At 42.5% G+C, this 23,296-nt stretch overlaps 3 protein-coding genes across 3 annotated transcripts in view; 2 read left to right on the top strand and 1 right to left on the bottom strand.

Annotated features, from left to right (window-relative positions):
- Window positions 1–8,257, top strand: part of stag1a (STAG1 cohesin complex component a) — a 55,443-nt gene extending 47,186 nt beyond the window's left edge. The window contains exons 17-32 of the mRNA XM_074691887.1: window positions 227–319; window positions 746–1,039; window positions 1,267–1,337; window positions 1,445–1,613; window positions 2,928–3,020; window positions 3,766–3,940; window positions 4,022–4,161; window positions 4,379–4,480; window positions 4,585–4,733; window positions 4,971–5,099; window positions 5,192–5,394; window positions 5,480–5,648; window positions 5,727–5,843; window positions 5,942–6,056; window positions 6,150–6,230; window positions 6,777–8,257. Of these exons, the coding sequence (XP_074547988.1) occupies window positions 227–319; window positions 746–1,039; window positions 1,267–1,337; window positions 1,445–1,613; window positions 2,928–3,020; window positions 3,766–3,940; window positions 4,022–4,161; window positions 4,379–4,480; window positions 4,585–4,733; window positions 4,971–5,099; window positions 5,192–5,394; window positions 5,480–5,648; window positions 5,727–5,843; window positions 5,942–6,056; window positions 6,150–6,230; window positions 6,777–6,800 (2,124 nt within the window). The 3' untranslated portion in view covers window positions 6,801–8,257. The remainder of the gene's footprint in view (window positions 1–226; window positions 320–745; window positions 1,040–1,266; window positions 1,338–1,444; window positions 1,614–2,927; window positions 3,021–3,765; window positions 3,941–4,021; window positions 4,162–4,378; window positions 4,481–4,584; window positions 4,734–4,970; window positions 5,100–5,191; window positions 5,395–5,479; window positions 5,649–5,726; window positions 5,844–5,941; window positions 6,057–6,149; window positions 6,231–6,776) is intronic.
- A 1,739-nt stretch (window positions 8,258–9,996) lies between these two features.
- pccb (propionyl-CoA carboxylase subunit beta) lies at window positions 9,997–16,788 on the bottom strand. The gene is made up of 15 exons (XM_074691777.1): window positions 16,501–16,788; window positions 14,891–15,010; window positions 14,706–14,774; window positions 14,559–14,615; window positions 14,366–14,479; window positions 13,479–13,589; window positions 13,199–13,307; window positions 12,885–13,005; window positions 12,719–12,800; window positions 12,504–12,627; window positions 11,568–11,675; window positions 11,386–11,486; window positions 11,153–11,251; window positions 10,962–11,061; window positions 9,997–10,873 (listed from the first exon to the last, which is right to left on the bottom strand). Exons 1-15 carry the CDS (start codon window positions 16,744–16,746, stop codon window positions 10,752–10,754), a joined length of 1,683 nt encoding a protein of 560 aa, XP_074547878.1. The 5' UTR covers window positions 16,747–16,788; the 3' UTR covers window positions 9,997–10,751.
- A 1,261-nt stretch (window positions 16,789–18,049) lies between these two features.
- Window positions 18,050–23,179, top strand: msl2a (MSL complex subunit 2a). The gene is made up of 3 exons (XM_074691776.1): window positions 18,050–19,030; window positions 19,724–21,138; window positions 21,324–23,179. The coding sequence occupies exons 1-3, from the start codon at window positions 18,889–18,891 to the stop codon at window positions 21,624–21,626; spliced, it is 1,860 nt and encodes a 619-aa protein (XP_074547877.1). The 5' UTR covers window positions 18,050–18,888; the 3' UTR covers window positions 21,627–23,179.
- Window positions 23,180–23,296: the final 117 nt, after the last annotated feature.

Here is a 23,296-nt window from a genome sequence, read left to right as displayed (position 1 = left end):
TTCCATGAGCATAGATGGAAAGGAAAGTTATTGATACAAGAGGATAACACCTGCAAGAGACATTCTATTTTTCCAAAAAAATGAGTTCATAAAAAAATCCCACAAAGTTCGGTCACTTTTTGTACTACCAAAAACTAAAAAAATGTAAATGATTCTAAGCTTCCCTTGTCTTTGTCATGTTTCCTGCCTGTATTTTACATCTCATATGTTTTGTGTCCTCTTGCAGGTACTGACGGCAAAGGAGAGGAAGACTCAGATAGACGATAAGAACAAACTGACCGAGCACTTCATCATGGCTCTGCCCATGCTCCTGTCGAAGGTAAGAGCCTCCTGAGAGCCAGGGAGGTCAGAGACCTTGATGAATGTCTGAGTCTGATTACTGTCGAGGATTGATTGGGTTGCTTATGTAGTCATGAGAAGTGTTAGCAAACATGAGACAGCTTCAAAAAGTCAGCTTTAAAGAGGGGGAACTGTGCTCTTTTTAGGCTTTATACTTTACCTCTGCATATCCATTTCTCGTAGAAGATTTCTACAAGAAGTGAATATGCTACTTTTTAAAAATCCGCAGGTTAAGTATGAACATCCAGCATTGTGACTTTATATCTATATGGGTAAGCAGAATACACCCTCTTTAAATGTGACTGACAAGAAAACAAATGATCAGATGTTCCTTCATATTGCCTTCTTTATATTTTATTTTTTTATCTGATCTACTGATCTGTTTTTAATTCCTTCCTCTTTGCAGTACCAGGCGGACTCAGAGAAGGTGGCCAACCTGCTGCAGATCCCCCAGTTCTTCGACTTGGACGTGTACAGCGCCGGGCGCATGGAGAAACACCTGGACGCGCTGCTGAAGCAGATCCGCCTGGTGGTGGAGAAGCACATCGAGATAGACGTGCTGGAGGCCTGCAGCAAGACATACAGCATCCTCTGCTCCGAGGAGTACACCATCATGAACCGCGTTGACATCGCCCGCTCTCAGCTCATCGACGAGATGACGGATCGCTTCGCACACTCTGTGGAGGAGCTGCTGCAGGAGGTATGAGCAGGTTTATCCTAAAGGTGACAGGCGGAAAACTGGAAGTGTGTTTTTTATACTTGTCTTTTCGAATGACGTAAATTCAGAGCATTTTTGATTTCAGGCTGTGATATATCTTAGCAGGTCTTGCACTTATTAATTCAACTTTTCACAGTCAAACAATTTTGTTGGCTTGTCAATTCTGTGTTCGCTCCGTCTTCCTACTAACGTGTCTTTTTCTCCTGCAGGCTGAGGAGGCAGATGATGATGACATTTACAACGTTTTATCCACTCTGAAGAGACTCACAGCTTTCCACAAGTGAGACTGTCATCATTTACGAGTTACTGCAGCATTGAGAGAAAACACTGCCACAGTGTAAACTCTCTGTCTTCACTGATGCGTGTCCCACTTGTCTCTCATCTCAGCGCTCATGACCTGACGCGGTGGGACTTATTCGGAAACTGTTACCGGCTCCTCAAGGCGGGCATCGAGCAGGGCTCCATGCCGGAGCAGATCGCCGTGCAGGCTCTGCAGTGCTCCCACTACTCCATCCTGTGGCAGCTGGTCAAGATCACAGAGGGAGCTCCCAGCAAGGTGCTGACTCAGCTCATTTACAGAGACAAACTCTCTGATCCACAGGTTTCTCCTCCATCACAGGCTCAGGGTTCAGACTGCCAAGTCTGAGCAGCCACTGTATGTTACCCAGAGGGACGGCAGATTATCTGTACCTCTGCACAGAGGGTCAGCGTGGGTCTTTAGCTCAATCTAATTATCAAACAGGGTGCTGAACCCCTACTCAGGAGCCTGTCTCTAATCTATACCATTTAACACCATGTGGAGGCTTCAGAGCCTCAGGCTGATGATCAGTCATGGAGTGAAGCTCAAACCTCTGAAGGAGATTTATCCTGATCCACTGCTGAGGCTCCTGTTGTCATTTGTAGCAGATGTAGTGGAGCTGGGAACCTTAAAGAGACAGCAGCTGAAACTAGTTTGATTCGTCTCGGTATGACACACATGTTGTTCCGTTTCCTTTGACTAAAACCAGACAGGTCAAAGTAACGACCCGTACCGCCCCAATTTTCAGTACCCTTCTGTTAGGGTGCCAGACATACCAACCCAACCCCAGAAGGTGATTGGTAATAACCCTGTCTTGTTAAAATCTCCAGTCGACTTTGTGAAGAAAACTTTCTTTTTGTTTGGAAAATGGCGTCACAATGGCATTCACTGTGTTGTGTTGTTCTTCTTCGTTGGATTTATTAGCGGGGTACACTGAGTCACACTGCTGTGTCTTCTCGCTATTACATAGCTGATGCAGTTATTGGCATAAGCTTACACACCACTTACCAAGAAAGACCAGGATCAGGCTTTACAAATCTGTCCCGTACCAAACTGTACCGATCCATACTGGACCACTTGGTGGAAACAAAGCTCAAGTGTTTCATACAGAAGCTAAACGAAGGGAGAAAAATTGTAATTGTTTTGAGCTTTTAATCATTTAAGGCTCCTACAGGGGGACCAGAGGGACAGTATAAATCCAAAAAAGTGCAACACTCCCTCTTTAATTGATGCAAATCTTATAATTAATCAGTTTGAACTTGTATTAAATGCGTTAAGTTGGCATCACTCACAGATATTGATCGTTAAACTGTGTTCAGTCCACCCTGCGCTCTGTGGGCTTTTCAACGAGACCAGCTTCAACACAATCAATCAACGCTGCCGCCTCAGTGCAGTCAGCTGGTGATAAATGAAAATCATTACAGTTCATTACTTCAGAGGGGCAGTTAGTCTGGGCCACACATTTAACCTGACAAATAACACTGTTCAACATCCGTCTCAGTCACTCAGTCATTTTGAACACTGCTCTCATGCTGTGTTTGTCGATGTATGTGTGTGTGTGTTTGGCTGCAGGACGACCTGGTGGCTCTCAGGAGAGTGGTGAAGTCGTTTCTGGCTGTGTGCCAGCAGTGCCTGTCTAACGTCAACACGCCGGTGAAAGAACAGGTAACAACACAAGTCAGAGAGTTATTCAAAGATGAAGAGGAAATGCCAAATATTTGATTTAAAGACGCTATGAGGAGGATCTGTTTTATTTGCTCTCCCTCGCCACCTTGTGGCCCGGAGTCTGCACACTGCCGTAAATTACTTTTAGTGAGGTGTGTGTTTGTTTTGGAATTAAATGGAGATCAGATTGAAACAAATTTTCTATCCAAGACAACTTTTTACTGGATACAACGTGCTGAGGTAAGGGACTTATCAGTACAGTCATAAAGCTCTATAGTTTGAAACGTGACGTCAAGCTAATTAGCCTTTAGCGTGGGCTGTACCACTCTCCCCCTTATCTTTTTTCTGATCTTCTTTCCTTTTTCTGTCTGACAGTTGGGCTCCTGTGTCCACACAGATTTCTGTGTTTCATCTCTTCTCACTGTTAAACTTTGTCAGTCGGCGTGATGTTGTCATAGAGACCTAGACGTGCCATAAATCAATCCAGTCCTGGTCGACCCGAACTTGAAGCTAAAAAGTAGCAATTTAAAATAACCTGAAACTAGCAATACTGTCGCTGACAATCTCATTACAAAGTGTGGATTAAGATCAGGCATATATCTAGAAGGGAAACTTTTTCAAGATCACTTTCAAACTCCCCACAGCCCCTTTAACGTAGAAATTTCAGATCAGCTCACTTCATGTTTCGTCTCACAACTTCATTCTTCATCTGAATCTCAAATGCTGGTTTGTGTATCCCGTCAAGGCATTCATGCTTCTCTGCGACCTGCTGATGATCTTCAGTCACCAGCTGACATCAGGTGGGCGGGAGGGCCTCCAACCGCTCGTCTTCAACCCGGACAGCACCCTGCAAAACGAGCTGCTCAACTTCGTCCTGGATCACGTCTTCATCGACCAGGACGACGAGAGCCAGAGCATGGGTGAGGAAGAGAGAGTGGAAGTATATCAGGGATCAGTTTAATGATCAGTTTTTTATACTTGATGTTATCTTCCGCCTGCAGAGGGAGACGAGGAGGACGAAGCCAACAAAATCGAAGCACTTCACAAAAGGAGAAATCTGCTCGCAGCTTTCTGCAAACTCATCATCTACGACATCGTAGACATGCCGGCTGCTGCCGACATCTTTAAGCACTACATGAAGGTAGCTGCAATATGTCTTTGCTGCTGCTCTGCCTGCCTTTGCTTTTAATACAAGCACATGAAAGAGCCATCTCAGGCTTTGGCATTCCACACAGGCATGTGGAAGGGCAGTGAGCTAGCAGAAAATACTGGTTACAAATAATAAATTATTCTGACAAAAATTTCTCTTAAATGTGTACTTTGGCATATTTTCAAACTGCTCTGTTCTTCATCCTCAGTATTACAATGATTACGGTGACATCATCAAGGAGACTCTGAGTAAAACCCGTCAAACGGACAAGATTCTCTGCGCCAAGACGCTCATTCTCAGTCTGCAGCAGGTGAGACACAACTGAAAATTTAGGTCCGGGCTTCTCATATTTTGTGCTTCTGTGAACACGAAAACATAAAATAAATGAACACTGTGTGTGTTTGTGTGTCACAGCTGTTCAACGAGCTGCTTCAGGATCAGGGACCAAACCTGGACCGAACATCGTCTCACGTCAGCGGCATCAAAGAGCTCGCTCGGCGCTTCGCCCTCACTTTCGGCCTGGATCAGATCAAGACCAGAGAGGCTGTCGCCACACTGCACAAGTAAGAAACCATCAAGTGTGACTTCTTTCCTCAAGGGGGCGCTATGCCAGGCTAACAGATTCGTTAAAAAAAGGAAAGAGTTGAGATCTTTTTTATGTAAATGTTGCCTTTTTTTTTCTTTAGAACATTTAGAGTGTTAGGTGATTTTATTTTGTTTCCATGGTTTCATCATTGATACATTTCTCTTCCCTCTATTTTTTTCTTTCCTCTTTCTTTCTTTCTCCCCCTCTTGCTCAGGGATGGCATAGAGTTTGCATTTAAATACCAGAATCCTCGAGGACCAGAGTTTCCCCCCATCAACTTGGCCTTCCTGGAGGTCCTCAGCGAGTTCTCTTCAAAACTCATCCGCCAAGACAAAAAGACAGTGTAGGTCTTCCACTTTATCTTTTAATGAGTCAAAGGGAAAATTTTACATTTTTATGCTAGTTTGTAATGAAATGATTCCCGTGCCTCCACAGTCACTCGTACCTGGAGAAATTCATGTCAGAGTCGATGTCGGAGCGTCGGGAGGACGTGTGGCTGCCGCTCATCTCGTACAGGAACAGCCTGCTGACAGGAGGAGACGAGGACCACATGTCTGTCACGTCCGGGTCCAGCAGCAAGACCGGATCAGTCCGCAGCAAGAAAGGACGACCGCCGCTCCACAAGAAACGCATCGAGGGTGAGAAGAAAGGGTGTGAAAAGACAAGGGAAAGTCTGTTTGTCTTTTCCCTGCCACTCATTCTGTGAACTCTTTGTTTATTCAGAGGAGAGCAGCGTGGAGGGCTCGTGGATGATGCGCAACGACACTCTTCAGACACCGGGGGCGCTGCAGACTCCTCAGCTCACATCAACAGTCCTCAGAGAGAACAGACCAGCAGAACACATGCCAGACCCCGACTCAGAACCTGGATCAGAGAACGACTACGTACACAAGTTAGTCGATACACTTTAAGAAAATACAGTTTAATCACATCAGCAGAAAATTAGAGTTTGGTTTGTGTTCGTCTTCAGCCCTCAGATGCAGATGTCGTGGCTCGGCCAGCAGAAGATGGAGGAGGTGAACAGGAAGGATCGGACAGGCATGAACTACATCAAGTCACGCAGCAATCAGGGCGTCCGGCAGACTGTGTAAGTGTCGCTGTGTCGTGTTTGTCCTCTGTGGAATGAAAAATCCACCACAGGCTTTAAGAAAATAAGAGTGATGGTGTGTTTTTTTTTCTTAACAGTCGCGGGTTGATGGAGGATGATGCAGAGCCCATCTTCGAGGACGTCATGATGTCATCGCGAGGCCAGCTGGAGGACATGAACGAGGAGTTTGAGGACACTATGGTGATAGATCTGGTCGGTAACATTTCTTTGTGCAGTTCATGAAGAGAAATTAAAAAAAGCTCCTTGTCTTGACTGGTGTTTTAAACATGACTGATGTCTTTTCAGCCGCCTTCAAGGAACAGACGTGAAAGAGCAGAATTAAGACCGGACTTCTTTGACTCTGCAGCAATGATTGAGGACGAGTCGGTGAGTTAACCTTTCATTTCTTAAAATTTTAATTTTGTCACCATCATCATCACCACTGAAGTCAAGGTTTTTGGCTCAGAATATGAGAAAAACAGCAGCTTTTTTACCAACTTTATCAAGAGTGTCTCTCTGTAAGTTTGGTGCTACAGTATCTACATTGAATCATTCAGCAGAACGTTTGCCAACTCTTGTTATCTCGGCTGTTACAGATAAGTTAATAAAGCTGAGCTCCAGAAGTTATCGTTAGTTTGAAGCTAGGGTCTGCAGGAATGTTTGTTACTTGTTAGTAAAACACAAATACAAACTGGGCTCCTCCTCCTGGGCTCAGTGCCAGCGGCAGCGCACACCCACAGCCTCCAACAGCAGCTACATGAACACACTCACTAGCTTAGCAACCACCTGTAGCTTCACTTGGTTTCTGCCCAAAGCACCAAAAAAACAAAAGCCATTATACAGTTTATGAATTACACTTTCTGAATTGTTAACAGCCAAGAGTTTTTTTGTGTTCTTATCTGATGGTTTAATCTCTGTCTTTCTCTGTTTCAGGGATTCAGCATGCCCATGTTCTGACCTGGGGGAGACAAAGATCCTGAGATCAGGATCCATATCAGGATTTAACAGAGGAAGGAGGAACTGTTTGGGATCACCTGCCAATCAAACTCCGTAAAAGAAGAAGAAGAAAAAACATTGTTACAGTACTTTTCTCTTTCTAAAAGACATGATGGAAGGACGATCTCCTGATGGATCTCACATCAGCTGGATCCCACCTGGACGTGTGCAGCGAGGATCGGCTCCAGAATCTTGTCGAATTATTCAAGAGGTTCGTCTTGCTCCTGTTCTTCCTGTTGGTTTAGCTCTTGTTAGCGGTAGCTCTGATGGCGCTCCCGGCTGCCGACCAATGAGTACTTACAGTTCTTACAGTTCTGTGTCACACAGATGTTTTGTTCCGCTCACATTCAATCAGCAGCTCGACACTCTGTACAGCCCCTTCTTTTGTGCCCCGCCTGGATCGGTCTGGTTAAATCCACGTTAAGAGGGTCTCCAAATACTTCAGTGTTCTGTATCTTTGCTCTTATTCCCGCCCACTCACCCCCTTTTTCCTCTCACTGTTGGCCATCTCAGTCCTTGTGTGTGGTGCTGGTGTGTGATGTGGCTGTAAATTGTGGACGGTTGTGAAGGCACTTGTGCACACTCAGACCTGCTCGGAGGAAATGATGCGACTGTGTCGTGTGTGATGTCAAAGCTAAGTAAAAGAAGCCACACCCCCAACACTGGACCGAACATGCCCTGCCCTCTCAGATCTCAGACATGTACACACACACACACACACACCCTCTCGAGTTACTGCTTTTAAAGTAAAAAAGTTTTAAAAAAAGACAATAAACATATTTTGAACTCTGTAGCTTTAGTACTAAAGTTTTAAATCAAGTGTGTTTTTGTTTCTGTCTGATGTTTGTACAGCTTTTTCTTGAATATGTATCTTGTTTGTTGCCAAATTGTGGCCTACATACTTACAGTATATTCCAGCCCCTTCCCTTACACCTGTATCTCATATCTAATGGTTACCAAGCTCAGATTGTTGCCGTGGGATACCGGCTTTTGAAGCGCTGTCTGGTGTGATTGTATGGGTTTCACGGTTCAGTATTACAGCAGATTCTCTGTATTGTTCACTGTTAAGGTCTAACACGTTTTCACACCTGCGACAGTGTTTGCTGACCTGAGGAGCTGAAGATTCTTTGTTATTGTTCATATCAAGTGCAGTGATGGATCTCTTGGTCTGACTGATTCGTTTGAATGTGTTTTGAATGTTCCCAGCCATATCGCCGTTCACCCTCTGTTCGTTTATCAATCATCGTCCCCTTCCCCTGGCTGGCTTGGCAGTCGTCCTGTAAATATCAGAGACAATTGGATCTTTTCTGCAGTGCAGTTGACATCAGTTGCCCTAAAATGCTCTAAAAGCCTGTTTTCTTTTTCTTTTTTTTTCTGTGAACCTAAATTCTTTTTAATAAAATAAAATCTGTAATCAATTTGCGAACCATCCTGGTGTCTTATTTTCATCTACTGTTGAGAACTTCATGTCTCAGTTCAATTAAATCATCAGATTTCACGGATTCTAACTGACCTGGGGACAGCAGCTGGAAAAAATGAATTCCAACCCACAGGTCTCACTCTCTCAGAAGTACAAAACAGGTTGTTTTATATGTGTTTAGATATTGACAAAGGTTAAATATCTTGTATTCACACACAACTTTACAACAAATTATCTCATCGACCCAAACAGATTCGATCATTACTTAAAGTGCACAAGCTAATACCAAGACATAATTTAATGCTGTTGACAAAACTGTAAGTGTTCAAAATATCACTAGCTCATGATAAGATACTTTTTGTGTACATACAACAATACAATAATAATTTGTTTTGCAACTTAGTTGTGAAGTAAAAAAGTAAAACAAAATCCTGTTTTTCAAGATGATTCTTGTACGCACAATTTCTTTCCAACAAGATCCCTGATCAAAGGTCAACTTCTGCTCATAAGATTATAACCCTTTCAAACTTTATCATGTATGCACAAGATACACAACTGAAAATGTGTGAGTTCTTGCTCACACATAACCATTTCCATGTGTACACAAAACAAGATTTTTACAAGATGGTTTACAAAAGCATTCTTATGCTCAAAAGACAATATCTTGTACAGATTATTATTTTATGTTCTTAGGCTACAAGACAAGACACACAAGACACAAGATTACCTAAACCTATTCAAGATAGTTCTTGTGTACCTACAAGATTTTTTTTGTTTAGTAAGGTAAGAAAGTCTTGTGCGACCAAACATTATTCTGTTTAAACAAAACAAGATGATTTGTACACACATTTTTCACTGCGCACAAGATAAATGTCTTTTCAGGATAGGTGGCTAAAGGATTATCCATAGAAATGATTTCATACAATATTTGTGCATACAAGATATTTCAGGCAGGTAATTGTCTTGTTCTCAAAATACTGAGTTCACAAAATTGTTGTTGCTAAGAAGAAAATAATTTTGACATATAAGACTGATCAAAATATCTTGTTGGCACAAACAACTGTTCCAACAAGATCCTCTACTGGATGACTATTTCCTCTGTCCATGAGGTGCATAACTTAACCACAAGGCCAAACCAGAGCCCCAAAACAAATTTATCCAGTGCTCGCAAGCAAATTGTCTTGTCAATGAGGACGGTAAAAGATTATCCTGTGCGCATAAGATAATTACATTCTGTATGCAAGAACTAGTTTACAATTTGTTTCATGGGCTCATTAAAAAATCATCTTGTTAAATCAGCATTATCATCTTGTCAAACAAGATCGTTATCAAGAAAAAAAAATGTGCTCACTGATTTATTTTTGCAAAGAGCTCATCTTATGCACACACGCTAAAACAGAGACAATTTGTTTCCAGAAGACTGTTGGTGTGCTAAATAAATCTTGCTCAGACAGCAAAGATTTGCACTCCTGAAAAAAATATCTTGTCACACAACACGATAAGATGGTGAGAAAGTATTGCATGCACAAGAAAATTCAAGAGAAGAAGAATATTTAATATATTGTTTACACAATATCTTTCTTGCTCTTGTAATGTAATAATCAAGAATTTTGGCAAACTTCAAGTCAACAAAATAACTTGCAAAATAATTCTTGTGCACATAAGATAATCATGTTGTGAAAAGAAGAGGACAAAGCAGCCATTCTTTTGTATCACACTTTTATTCTTAAAAGCAGGATTTAAAGGAGGATAATTATCATGTACAAAAGAAAACAAAATACGAATATGAGTCAAGATAGTAACCACATCATTGTTTAAAGTAAAGACAACACTCATATTTGAAGTCCGTGGTTTATTTCACAAATGGCAGAGCAGAGCCGGCCACAGAGAAAGGCACAGTTCAGGTTGTAAGGATGACTTTAGTTGACCTTAAAGTACGAAATTGACCGCAAAGAGTGCATCTGACCGTACAAACTACTGTACACAGCAGAGAAAAACAAAAACTAAATACAGTACATGAATTACTTTAGAATAGAAGAGACTACACACAGTATTGCATATCTACTGTTCCTATAGTTATAACTGTGTTTACCGTTCCTAAATGTATCATCATACTCACAGTGGCCAATATGGCCAGTACTGAGAGTAGACTGGCTTATATGAGGTGTGTGATCAACATTGTACAGGTGGAAAATGTGTCAGGAAGTTCCTTTAACCATTCTGCATACCAACAAGAAAGACATAAAGACAAACTCATGTTTTTGTTCTAAGATTTTTACAAATGCCTGACCAAATCTGGAGCTACTTCTCAAAACAAGAGCCTGTATCTTCATGTTTTTCTCTGTGTTGAGTTTCAGGAGTGGTAAATGACCATAAAATGTGACAACAAAATCTGCTTAGCAGGCAAGTTGTTATCATGAGGCTCCACTGCAGTTCATCTGAGTGGGAAATCCCACAGTGAGTGTTTTTAGTTAGTGTCAGTGGGAATACTTTCACAGAGGAATGTTGGCGTGTTTCTTCCATGGGTTGACCTGCTGTTTGCTGGCCAGCACCTCCAGATCTCTGCAGATCTTTTTACGAGTGCTTGACGGCTCGATTATGTCATCCACGAACCCTGGGAGAAACATTTGGCAGATGAGACGCCATGTTTTTTGGATTTATAGTTCAGGTGTAAACAACATTAAGGAAGTTAAGAGGCTAACCTCTGACAGCAGCTGGGAAAGGGTTGGCGAACTTCTCCACGTATTCAGCCTCTGCTTCAGCCTGGTTCTCCTTTCCTCTGAAGATGATCTGCACGGCACCCTGAGGGAGAAATGGAGAAATGGACCATCAAATCAACAGATGTGAATTCAGAAAACGAGGGCAATGAGAGAAGAAAACAACATGTTCAAACCTTGGCACCCATCACAGCGACCTCAGCTGAGGGCCAGGCGTAGTTCACGTCTCCTCTCAAGTGTTTGGAACTCATGACATCGTACGCTCCTCCATACGCCTGAGACACAGACAAATTCATCAACATTAACATCAGATGACTGTACTACTCTGCAAAAAGACAACTGACACATCAGGAAAAAAATCTTATTTCAAGATAGAAAAAAAGAGATGCCTGAAGAGTAACAAACAAACCTTCCTGGTGATGATAGTGATTTTTGGGACTGTGGCCTCTGCGAAAGCGTACAGCAGTTTGGCTCCGTGTCTGATGATACCTCCATACTCCTGAGCCGTACCTGAAGATGACATCACAGCAGTTATAAAAAAGTTCAAATGTAGAACAGAGACAAAACTCGCAGTGATTTGTCAAAGAGTACCTGGCAGGAAGCCTGGAACATCCACAAACGTGATGATGGGAATATTAAAAGCATCGCAGAAGCGTACAAAGCGAGCACCCTTCACTGAGGAGTTGATGTCCAAACAACCTGAGAAACAAACAAAAGGAATTAAGTGAGCAGGGAGATTAAAAGTGATCTTGATCTCACATTTAAATGAATTTAAAGCTCCAGTGAGGAACTTTTACTTTTTGTTGATTTTGGCACCCCCAGTGGACAAAGTAATAACTCTTACTAAATTGCTTTTTTTCCCCTGTACATCAGAAGTCTGTCCTTTTTTCTGACCAACAGTCTCGTGTTTTGTGTCAAAAGTGTGTACATATTTAGGCTGGGGATCACTCTACTGGATACATACCCCCCTGGATGGGGTTTTAGACATTCAAAATATCTTGAAATAAACAATAAGTCCTCATTCTGGTGGGTTTGTTTGCTTTTGTAGGTCATAAAATGGCATCAGTATTAGCTTGAGTCTATTTATAAGTAGTTATAAAAAATAATCACAGGAGCTTTAAGATGAGCTTTAAGTAAGCGTTAAATTAAAAGTTTAAAATTCAAAGAGTGAAAATTTTATTTTTTGATTTTTTAAATTTCTTGTTTCATGTTGTTTTGATTTTTTTTTCTCATTTGTTTATTCTATCTTTAATAGTATTGTTGTCTTGCTTAATGCTGCTTCACACTTGTTGTGTATGTTTTTTGTGTCCGTGGCTATATCTCTACGTGCTAAAATATGCTAATGTTGTTTCTTTGTGTTATTAGTTATTTTGTGATTTTTTGTTTTGCTTTGTTTGTTTTTTTTAGGTACACTATTTAACATCTGGACATGGACTAATGCTGGAAACTAGGTCTGAAAATATACACAGAAATATTAGTTAATACAAAATATGCCAATAAAATAAATAAATGAAATATTCTTCTTACCAGACGCCACTTTGGGCTGGTTGCCAACAATGCCGACAGTTCGTCCGTTCATGCGAGCAAATCCCACTATGATGTTTTTTGCATAGTTTGGCATGATCTCAAAGAAGTCTCTCTCATCCACGATCTAAAGAAAAGCAAGAAAAACTTGTAACTACTTGAAAAAGTGAGATCTGTTCAATAATTTCAAATGTGAGGGTTTTTGTTTGTGAACGTACCGTCTGAACAATGTCCAGCATGTCGTACGCTTTGGTCGACTCAAGTGGGACGATGGTGTCCAACGCAGGTACTAAACGATCGCTGAAAAGGTCACATAAAGACACGAGTTAAATACAGATCTGTGTCTGGTTGTGTTGGGAAATAGAGGATGAGGAGATTGGTTACCTGGGGTCATGACACTCCCTGATTGGAGCGGGGTCTCGATTGCTTAGTGGTAAGAAGTTGAAGAACTCTCGTAGGTTGAGTAAGGCATCAATATCGTTCTCAAACGCGTGGTGAGCCACTCCTAAAAACAGGAAGCAGCAAAGTTACTGACAAGGTACGTGATTGATTTCTACTTTCATGAGTTCATGCAACCCCCAACTGCAGCTGAAAATTTTTAAAAGCAGCTGGAAACTTTTGAAGCTTGGGGATCTTGAAAAGAAATACAAACAACAACAACAACAGGAAAGGAAAGGTCATAAAAGCACCAAACTAACCAGAAACAGTTGTGTGTGTTTTAGCTCCACCCAGCTGTTCCTGAGTCACGTCTTCATTGGTAACAGACTTCACAACATCAGGTCCTGTGATGAAGAGGTAAGATGTGTCCTACACACACACACACACACACACACACACACACACACACACACACACACACACACACACACACAATTAGCTTACATCAGGAGAATGCTAACTGAATGTGCATCATGTGAGAATGAGAGGATTAATGAAACATATCAAACGGTATTCCAGCTGTGACTATGTGCCCCCTACCTTAACCATGAAGGTGAAATCTGTCAGGGCAGGGGAATAGACGGCGCCTCCTGCACAGGGACCCATGATCATGGAGATCTGAGGCACAACTCCTGAAGCCAACACGTTCCTCTGGAAAAGGAGGAGGTTTTACTTTTACACTTTTATACGATACAAAAACTTAAAAAACGGAAATTTAAGTGCATAAGTATCAAAACTACACAACAGTTAATACATCTTGTTACAAATAAACCTTGCAATACTCAGTTTTTAAAAAAGTTGAACACTATGTTAAATGTTTCAAGAATGTTTTGATGATCATAAGTCATTTAAACATTTAAACTGAATGGAAAGAATTACCAAGTAAACAAGTCAAAAATATTTTTATACTTTAATTAAATGTTTGATCTAATTTTAAATTTGATGCCAGCAACATGCTTCAAACAAAACCATAACACTCAAAAGTTATGTGATACTAAAAGAGCTCATTAGGCTAATATATAACAGGTTAGAAACATAACTGGGTATAAAAAGGACATTTTAAAGAGGGTGCGTCTCGAAGTATGAAAATGGGAAGCAGTTCAATACTGTGCAAGAGACTGCGTGAGCTGACGGTTCAACAATTTGACATTCTTATTCCTGGAAGTGAAATTGCAAAGCATTGGCTCTGTAGTGGAAGTCACTGCATTAAAAACAGACCTGACTCCATTTCAATACTTCCTGTGTCGTTTTCGTGCTATATTCAAATAGATTAAAGCGCATAATTATTTTAAAACCATGAAACTCTGTTTTATAACCTATTTGCACAACATCCCAACTTTTTTTTAAATTGACGTTATTGGGCATGATTTTGAGGTTATGCTATCAGCCAATGGACGGGGACACTCTTCTGCAAAATGTACTCTTACCAGGAAAATATCAGCATATCCAGCCAAGGACTCCACTCCTTCCTGGATCCTAGCTCCACCAGAGTCGTTCAGCCCGATGACTGGGGCCCCAACCGTCATAGCTTGATCCATTATCTGAGCCCAGAAAAAGAAAAGCTGTCGAGTGAACTGGTGATTTAAAAAGTCTCTCCAACACTTCTTTGGTGCTGTTTACCTTACAGATCTTCTGTGCATGGGCTCCAGAAAGACTGCCACCAAACACTGTGAAGTCCTAAAAATGGGACAGAAAGGTCAAAATAAACCAACTATTCTGCAATCAATTCAGGTTGTAGGACTGTTAAGGTGTAGTTACACACCGTACCTGACTGAAAACGTAAACCAGCCTGCCGTTGATCCTGCCTCTGCCTGTCACCACGCTGTCACCAGGAAACTATAGAAGAGAGACAAAACTCTAAGCAAGTACCCTCAATCCTACAAAATAAATCAGCTTCCAAGGGATAAGATAGGATGTTGTCAAATTGTGACATGCATGTGCTGCTTTGTAACCTTGTTCCTGTCCTGCTCCATGCCAAAGTCAGAGCAGCGATGCTCCACAAACATGTCCGACTCCATGAAGGTATCGGGGTCCAACAGGAGCTCAACTCGCTCCCTCGCTGTCAGCTTACCCTGGAACAGACAGCAAAGAATCATTATATGATACATATTTAACAGGCATTTGAGGTCCTTAGGTTGGACTTCTGTGACAAAAATATACATAATTCACAGCCACTACTTTTTAGCCACCTATTGGAAACTTTTATCTTCTGTTGAAATAAATATGTATTAAATAATTTACTACTTTTTATCAAAGAGATATATTTATTTTCTTTTACCTTTTTTATGGCTCAGTGGTAACCTAACTTGGCAAAATAAACAACCACGACAAACAAGCACCCTCTTAACTACCTGTATTATTTTGATGATCGATTGACTATCTTTCAAAATAAAAGCATGGAAATTAAATAACTGTTAAATGCAGGGCTTGACATTAACACTGGCCAACCGGCCAAATGCCGGTGGATTTCTGCAGTGGCTGGTAACACCGCCGCTCCCACTGGCCACTTTGGCTGGTTGAATTTTATCTCAAACATGGAGCAGAGAGACAAGCAAAAAGATGACTCTGATGATGAAAGCTCTGAGGAAATTTAATTTACCTCTCTTTCATTGTCATTCTCATGAAAAAAGAAATGATTTTTTGATTGCAATCGTTAATAAATATATAAGCAAACAGTGTCTCTTGCTGAGTTTTTATCAGTTCAATTAATCCCCTTTACCATTTTATTATACGCAATAACAAACTACTATTTTAATTACTATGTCTTAATAGACTGCATATTTTCATATGAAAGGAGCACAATGTTACACACAACTTTATCAGAGCTGAATACCTGGTTAAGGACCTGTGGATTTTAACATTGATGTAGTCTTGTTTTGAGTGTGCATAGGGGTCATTTACATTTAAAGAGGTTGTAAAATCTTTTTAAAGTAAACTTTAGCATGTCATCATCGGCTTTAATCATATTGGACATAATTATTCAACAACAAATTGTAGCCAGTGAAAATACTGAGTGGCTAGTAACTCAGGCATACCACTAGCCACAGTGGCTGGTGAGCAAAAAAGTTAATGTCAAGCCCTGGTTATATGTCTGAATTCCACCACACGGACTATTACACAATGTTTTCTTACTCAGTAGTAAAAGTAAAGTCAGAAAATAAATTAAAACATAGGAAAAACATGTTACTTTTTATGTGAATTCTATTTGCACTTCATAACAGGATATTAACAGGATTTGGAATTAACGTTGAAATACTTTGTTGTGCCGGGTTAGGAGAGCTTTGAACCTTGCACTAAGGACCCTGCAAGGTGAGCGATGACAAAAGGGGGCATTGTTAGAAGTGCATTTCTCACTTTAAAGTTACCTTTGTGGCGTTTTTAAAGGTCAATTCTAAGTGTGTAAGAAAAAATTGAATCCCTGCAGTCACCTCTCGTCGCCCGAGAGCCCAATACAAAGAGCCTCCTACCTAAACCAGTCCAGCTAGCATTAAAGTCCAGACAAACTACATTTTAATTAACATTAATATTTGCATTAAATAAAGTCCGTGTATGCTGACTTTACCCTTTTGTGTTGTGCATCTATTCTCTTCTGACCTCCCCCGACCAGCGCCGCCTTTCTCTTGATGTCGATCCTCTCCTTAACGGACAAGTGGCTGGCACAGTACCGCCGGCAGTCCCGGAGCAGGTTCGTCTGTGGCACAGTAGCCGCCACAGCTCCATATTTCACCGGCGAGAAACTCCTGAAAGACGTCCTCAACCCGTGGATCAGTCCGCAGCTGCTCCGAGCCACACTGAGGGCCGCCATCATTATGGTGTGAGGTTTAGGATGACAGCACCCGGAAATGACGGACTGAGATTTGAGCCAATGAGGATTAGGGGGCGAGCTCTCGCAACCAATGGGAAGTGAGGATTGGGTTACAGGAATAATAGGCGGGATCTAGAGGGTATCCGGTTTTCTTGTAGTTAAATGCATGTGATCTCAAAGTCATGTTTAAGCAGGTCCAGAGTTTGGCTCGTCAGGTAGAATTTTCCTCCAGATTCCCCTTGTTTAAAATCCCCAAATACCATACCTATAAAACACAATATAGATAGAAATATTACTAAAATTGGTAATGCTTGTTGTTTGAGCTGCTATCTAATTATAAAATCTGTCAGTCATTCCCCTGGCGTGCATCTGCAGACCCTATAAATGGAAAAGATATTAACATTACTTAACAAGTTTAAAGTTTTTCACCGAGAACAAATATAGCATCATTTAATAAAACCATTGAATTTATTTTCTACTTCTGAGTTTAATAAAGAGGAAAATTCACTCCCTACAGCTTGTTGTTAGGGAAACTAGCAATTTAGACTGAAATCATTTTTTTAACACCAGTTTTTAAACATGTTTATTTTTGCTGTGAAATTATCTATTTTATTGCTTATGGTTGGTTCCTTGTACTTCTGGAGTCAGCCTCAAGTGGACACTCAAGGAATTGCTGCTGTAACTTCTGCGTGGTCCTCATTTCTCACAGCTGGAGGATGTGGCTTGGTTATACCACATTATGTGATATGTTAACAGTGGGCTATAATGTTATGACTAAAAAAATTCCATCTTTATAGCAGATCATTTTGCATGTTGTAACAGCATGGAAGAATATTCCTTAACTTATGATAGGAAAAGCATCTGTTTTTAACAAAGATATTTTTTCCTGGCATGGCAGCAATAGGCTTCCGTAGTTTTAGTCAATCCATTAATTAAAACCACTTGTTCTCCCTTTCAATCAAACCAGGAACCTTCCTGCTGTGAGGCCACGGGGATAACAAGTGCACCACAATTTTAAGTGATATGTATTTAAAGAGATGGGCGGGGGGAATTGCAGTTTTCCATTGATAACTACACTATTTTTTAACCATAGATGCTGTTTAATTGTGCCCTAATCTGTAATTTAAAAAAACTGCACAAGTATGCCTTAATAAGGAACACTTTTTATATGGTTCTTCTTGAGATGATTAGTTTGTTCCTTTATTAAAAAGAAACGTTTGTGTCAGAGGAGGCCAGTGAAGGCGCTGTGCTGTGTCGAATAAAGAGTTTCACTACGGTAACCACGGTAACTGCTGGTAGTCTCGCGTGATTATCATGCCTGTCGAGAGGGGCTGATGCGAGGAAAAGTGGAAAATCGAATGATTGATGCATTTGTAAAACGGATAGTTAGCTATGTTTCGGTTGCTGCTCGCTAAATATCACAGCAAAACCTACCAAAATTACCGAATTTTAATTCACAGCTTGCACTTCCCCCCTTCGCGTGGGGCTTAAGGCGGCCGTGGGGGGTTAGTCATACGGTTGAATTTTTGCTAATTTGGCTAACAATGCTAACACTAGCTGGTTAGCTTTGTTTACATGAAGTGCGCGCCTGGAGTCTGTTGGATATCTGCTAATCAGACAAATTTTGGATAAAAGGAGCAGTTCTTCTTTCAACTACACACTGGAGAGAATACAGTGTTGGACCGTGAATAGGCTCTATGGCTAATAACGATCATTTCTCTTGTAAAACGCTTGGATGATATAGCGAGCTAGCCTGAGCTACAAAATGCTAATCTTTTGATCATGGCTTTTTGGATACACTAGCTGTTAGATTGTTTTGGGGATAATGTGAGGTGTTTTAACAAAGGGTCATATTGGTCCGGATCTAAGAAAGCTTTGCCTGTAAAAAAGAAATCTTTGTTTTGGATATGAACGACTGCGAAGCGGTAATGCTAACATTAGCAAGCAGCCCCTCAAGGTAGTGTGCGCGTTCTGCGATAACCGCTTTACTATGCTCGTTGTGAATCACACAGTGCATCGTTGATACAGAGCTCTGGAGGGGTTTGTTGTTTCTCCATCGGACCGGTCAATATTTCCTCCACCCACCCGAAGACTTTGCTATCTTTATTGGTCGGATATCTTCCCGGGGCTGCGGAGGACACCGCTATGAACCCTGCTAATGCGACCGCTCTGTACGTGTCCGCCAGCCGGGCCGTGCTGCAGTGTGACCCGCGGCAGCCGAACACCTTCTCGGACATGTACACACTACTGCCCTTCTTCAGACAGTCCCTCGCATGCCTTGTTTGTGGTAAGCATCCTTCACACAGTACATTTTAAACCTTTCTCTTGTGCTGCTGTTTTACAAGATTTCCACATTAGCTTCACTTCACCACACCAAGTGCCTCAGATCCATAACGTTACTATTCATATCGATTGAAATGTCCATGGGCGTGCTTTTTCCTCGCAGCAGTTGACACAATTTGTCGTGCTCACTCACCACCTTCGTCTCCTTAGCAACCGAGGCTGTGCCCTCGTCATCTGTCCCCTTGTCAAGACAGATGACTCCTCTGTGTAGTCTGCTGCTGCATAGCCATGTGTTTCCTATTCATGCCTTATTTACTGACAACGCTCAGCTAGTAGAACATGAACGGCGGGACAGCTTGTGTTTAGAGATTGTCAGTATTGACAGAATGATATGTGACAGTCATTGTAACCTCTGCTGGTTACATAATGGTGTTCGTGGCATTATTTGTGTTCTTAAGCGGTATTTGCACAGGCTGTTGACATAATCAGTTCAGTTTGGTAATGTAAAAAATTTTAGTATGTCTGTAGAAATATATTAAAAACAAGAGTGATTTCTCTGGATATTGGGAAGCTTGACTTTTTGGTCATTCTGTATCTCACCGACCAAACTGTGAATTGAGAACAACATAAAGAAATGTACCAACTTCTGGACTTGAGAACAGATTTATATCTTCCTCTTTTCCCTCTTGTTTCTCAGGTAAACTACTTCAAGAACCCATCTCTCCCACACACCCAGAGTGTCAGCATTCCGTCTGCCTGGGCTGTAAGGGCCAGAAGATGCGGATCAGGCTGTCGTGCGGCCGGTGTAAAGACTATTCTTGCTTCCAGGAGAATAAACAGCTCTCTTTGCTGGTGCAGTGCTACAGGAAGCTCTGTCTCTATGTGACTCATTCACCGCTGCTGCAGCCGATCAGCAGTCATGTAGGCGGGTCCCCTGAGATTATGGCCTTGCTAGAGGAGGTGCTGATGTCACATGAGGAGGAGGTGGAGACGGAGGACCTTTGTCTAGCACAGGAAGATGTGAATCCCACTGCTTGTGATTCCCTTACCCCCACAGAAGCACCACCTGCTCCTGCAGAGCCCTCAGCTGTACCCCAGAGCTCCTCCTCTAACCCTCCTTGTTCCAATGGACCACAGGAATGCAATGGAGAAGTTCTGGAGGACCTGGATCCCTCGTCTCCCGAGCTGGAAGTTTGCGAGCTGGTTGAGGAGCAGCCACAGGCAGGCCTGTCTGTGTCCAACACCTGCTGCGGTGGTCTGGAGCTGAGTCTGACCGCTGGACCATTAGCCCCGACTCCAGGCACTGTGTGCTCTCTCAGGGATGGGGAATCCAACAGCAGGGAGCTGGAGGAGGGGGAGGTGCTGCTGCTTAGTGTGGAGGAGGTGTTACAGACATTGGATCCTCTTCAGCCTGGTCGAGATTCTCCTCATACACAGCCAGAAAGAACACACACTCACGCACATATAGCCACGGACAGAGCACACACTCAAATGTACATCCAGCTAGACGCAGCTCACAACTACACACAGCCTCGAACAGACAGGACTAATGCAGTGACAAGCCACGGTGCTCACATACACTCATCCTCCTTCGATCCTCCTCCCTCATCCAAGCCCCCGCCGGTCCGCCTTAAACGAAAACGATCACGTTCAGAGAGCGACAGGGAGAAAGTCAAACCCCTCCCTATCTCCTCCATCCTGCAGGGCTCCTCCTCACACTTACACACTCCAAATCCCCCCTCACACACGCTTCACACACAACCGCCTGCTCCCTCCTTGACTGTACCAGCTCACACATACTCATCCCTTTCAAACGGGGCGCCGCCGAAACCCAGCCGCCCTGCTCCCAACCACAATAAAGGTGCCAGGAAACATGTGGATCAGGGCCCAAAGAAGCCCCATGCTAAGGCTCGCAGCACCGGAGGCTCCAAGACCAAGGACGGAGGCAAAGAGCAGCGGTTGATGTCCGGCTGCCTCGTGCCTCCAGCTCCTGTCAGGCCCCCATATAAGAAGCCTGTGGAGAAGAAAGGCTGCAAGTGTGGCAGGGCCACTCAGAATCCATCTGTGCTGACCTGCAGGGGGCAGCGCTGTCCCTGCTATTCCAACCGCAAGGTGAGTGTGTGATCACAGAGGAGTTGTAATGATATTGACAAATGATCAACACAAAGGATAACACAGAATTGTTACAAATTCAGACTTAAGATTATTTACAGGATGAATGATAAAGATGATTTTTTAGTGAATTAACTTCTGTCTGAGCTTTTTGACTTAACGTCTTCTCTCATATTTCGTTTCAGGCATGCTTGGACTGTATCTGCCGAGGTTGCCAGAACTCCTACATGGCCAACGGTGAGAAGAAGCTCGAGGCCTTCGCCGTGCCAGAGAAAGCCTTGGAGCAGACACGCCTCACCCTTGGCATCAACCTCACCAGCATTACCGCCGCCGCAGCGCTCCGCAACCCGGCGACCACCAGCATCCGCGCTAACACCCTGCTCAACGTTGCCACGGCTACTGGGACCCCAGTCACCACGGCCTTCCTGTCCCCAAGCCCCCCACAGGAACCTAACTATGAAGACAGTCTGGAGCTGCTGATTGGATGAGATGCTGGCGGCTCTTTGAATGTGACAGCTGATCAGTGTGTCTGTCAAACAAGCTAAAGCCTCCTCTTCGAGAGAATAGGAGGGGGCAATCTACGGCAGCTATGGGTCTGTCCTGTCCTGTAACCTGCTTTTCTTCTTCTTTGTTGGAAAATGCTGAGTAGTAAGACTAGCATGGGTGTGCCAAAGCCTCCTGTATTGTGCCTGTGTGCCGGTGTGTATTGTTGCCTGCCTGTATTAAACACTTATACTCGGTTCTGTATTTCAGAGGTGCTTTTCGTTCATTAAATCACAGACATACCTAGAGAGGCAATAGGCACCCATACCTGTTTTTGTGTTTGTCAGCGTCTGCACACAAATATAGATTTGCTAGTGTGCAAGTTTTGGTGATGACAAAAGCATATCTAAGTCAAGTGTCACAGCATTTTCCATGTTTGTTGCTTCATGTATGTTTAAGAAACGCATAATCTGTATTAGGACGACCCTCACTAACCCTGTATGTGCTCCCACCTTAATAGTGAATGACTAATCTACGGAGAACTTCTGTTTCACATGAGACTGTTTATGCCTTTTTCTATCTCGTGAACTCACTCAATCCAAGTACTGTCAGACGAGCGTTGTAATTGTCTTAACGAACCTGACTGATGCAGGCATTGTACAGGCAGCGAAGTAATGTCAAAGCACTTGGCTGGCTCCACAGTTTCCGCGTGCGTGAGAGTGTGTGTGTGTGTGTGAGAGTGAGTGTGCTGAGATTTACTGTAATGTCAGTGAGGAGGTGTGTGATGGGTTGTAAGCACTTAGTCTGATTGATTGGCCAATTTACAACTAAAAACCAGTCGTGGTTAACATAGCAATAGGAGCACCAACAAGGGGCCTCCCAGCTCATGTGCACACACACACAGTTGTTTACAGCATTGTCATTTATATAACCTATAACTGACTGTCTTCTAAAATATTACACTGTTATGTCTTGGTAATGAGATTGTACATGACTGTGTTTAGATAAACTGAAGCCATAGGTTGTCATTATTGAGACAAAATATCCTCTGTGTGTGCGTTTCCTCCCCTTGTTGTAGTGTCCTGACTGATTAGAGACCAACTCAGAGACTATTTTTGATACCAAGTGTTTGGTACCGCTGTCTTTTTCTTTTTCTGTGTTTTGGTTGAAGCACCTTGAAGCCCTGCTATATCCCAAGAGGGTTTGTGTTGTCCGTGATTTGTGTTTACCGTCTCAGCTGTAACTACAACATGTTTGTCAGTCCAGTCATGGTGACCAAAAAGAGACTGAAGCAGACAGAGAGAGGACTCAGGCAGACCAAACAGACACCTTGGTTCTCCACTCATTGACCAGAAGCAGCAGGTGGATTACAGTAAGATCAGCAGATGTGACTGATCTTCCTGCTCGTGTGTGTGTTTGTTTCAATTTGTATTTCTTTTGGGCATTACTTGAACCCTGATTAGTTTTTGGTATTGTTTTTTTTATGTAAAAACTCTTGTTTGAGGAGTGACTCTTATTATTGCTGAAACATTCACTGCCATAATATGGAAACATGTAATACAACATGAATTAAATGATAGTTTTTTACTTTTTCAGTGCCGTGTTTTTCTGTCTAGAATTGTCGCCACTTTCAGACTGGGTCTACACATTTACTAAAAACTGATTAATGTGATGG

The sequence above is a fragment of the Halichoeres trimaculatus genome, unplaced genomic scaffold (assembly GCF_033239565.1).
Source record: "Halichoeres trimaculatus isolate MK-OKI-2021-1 unplaced genomic scaffold, fHalTri1.1 fHalTri1_scaffold_17, whole genome shotgun sequence".
Taxonomy (NCBI): Eukaryota; Metazoa; Chordata; class Actinopteri; order Labriformes; family Labridae; genus Halichoeres; species Halichoeres trimaculatus.
The sequence above is the reverse complement of the archived record's forward strand: the minus strand, read 5'-3'. Positions and strand labels throughout refer to the sequence as shown.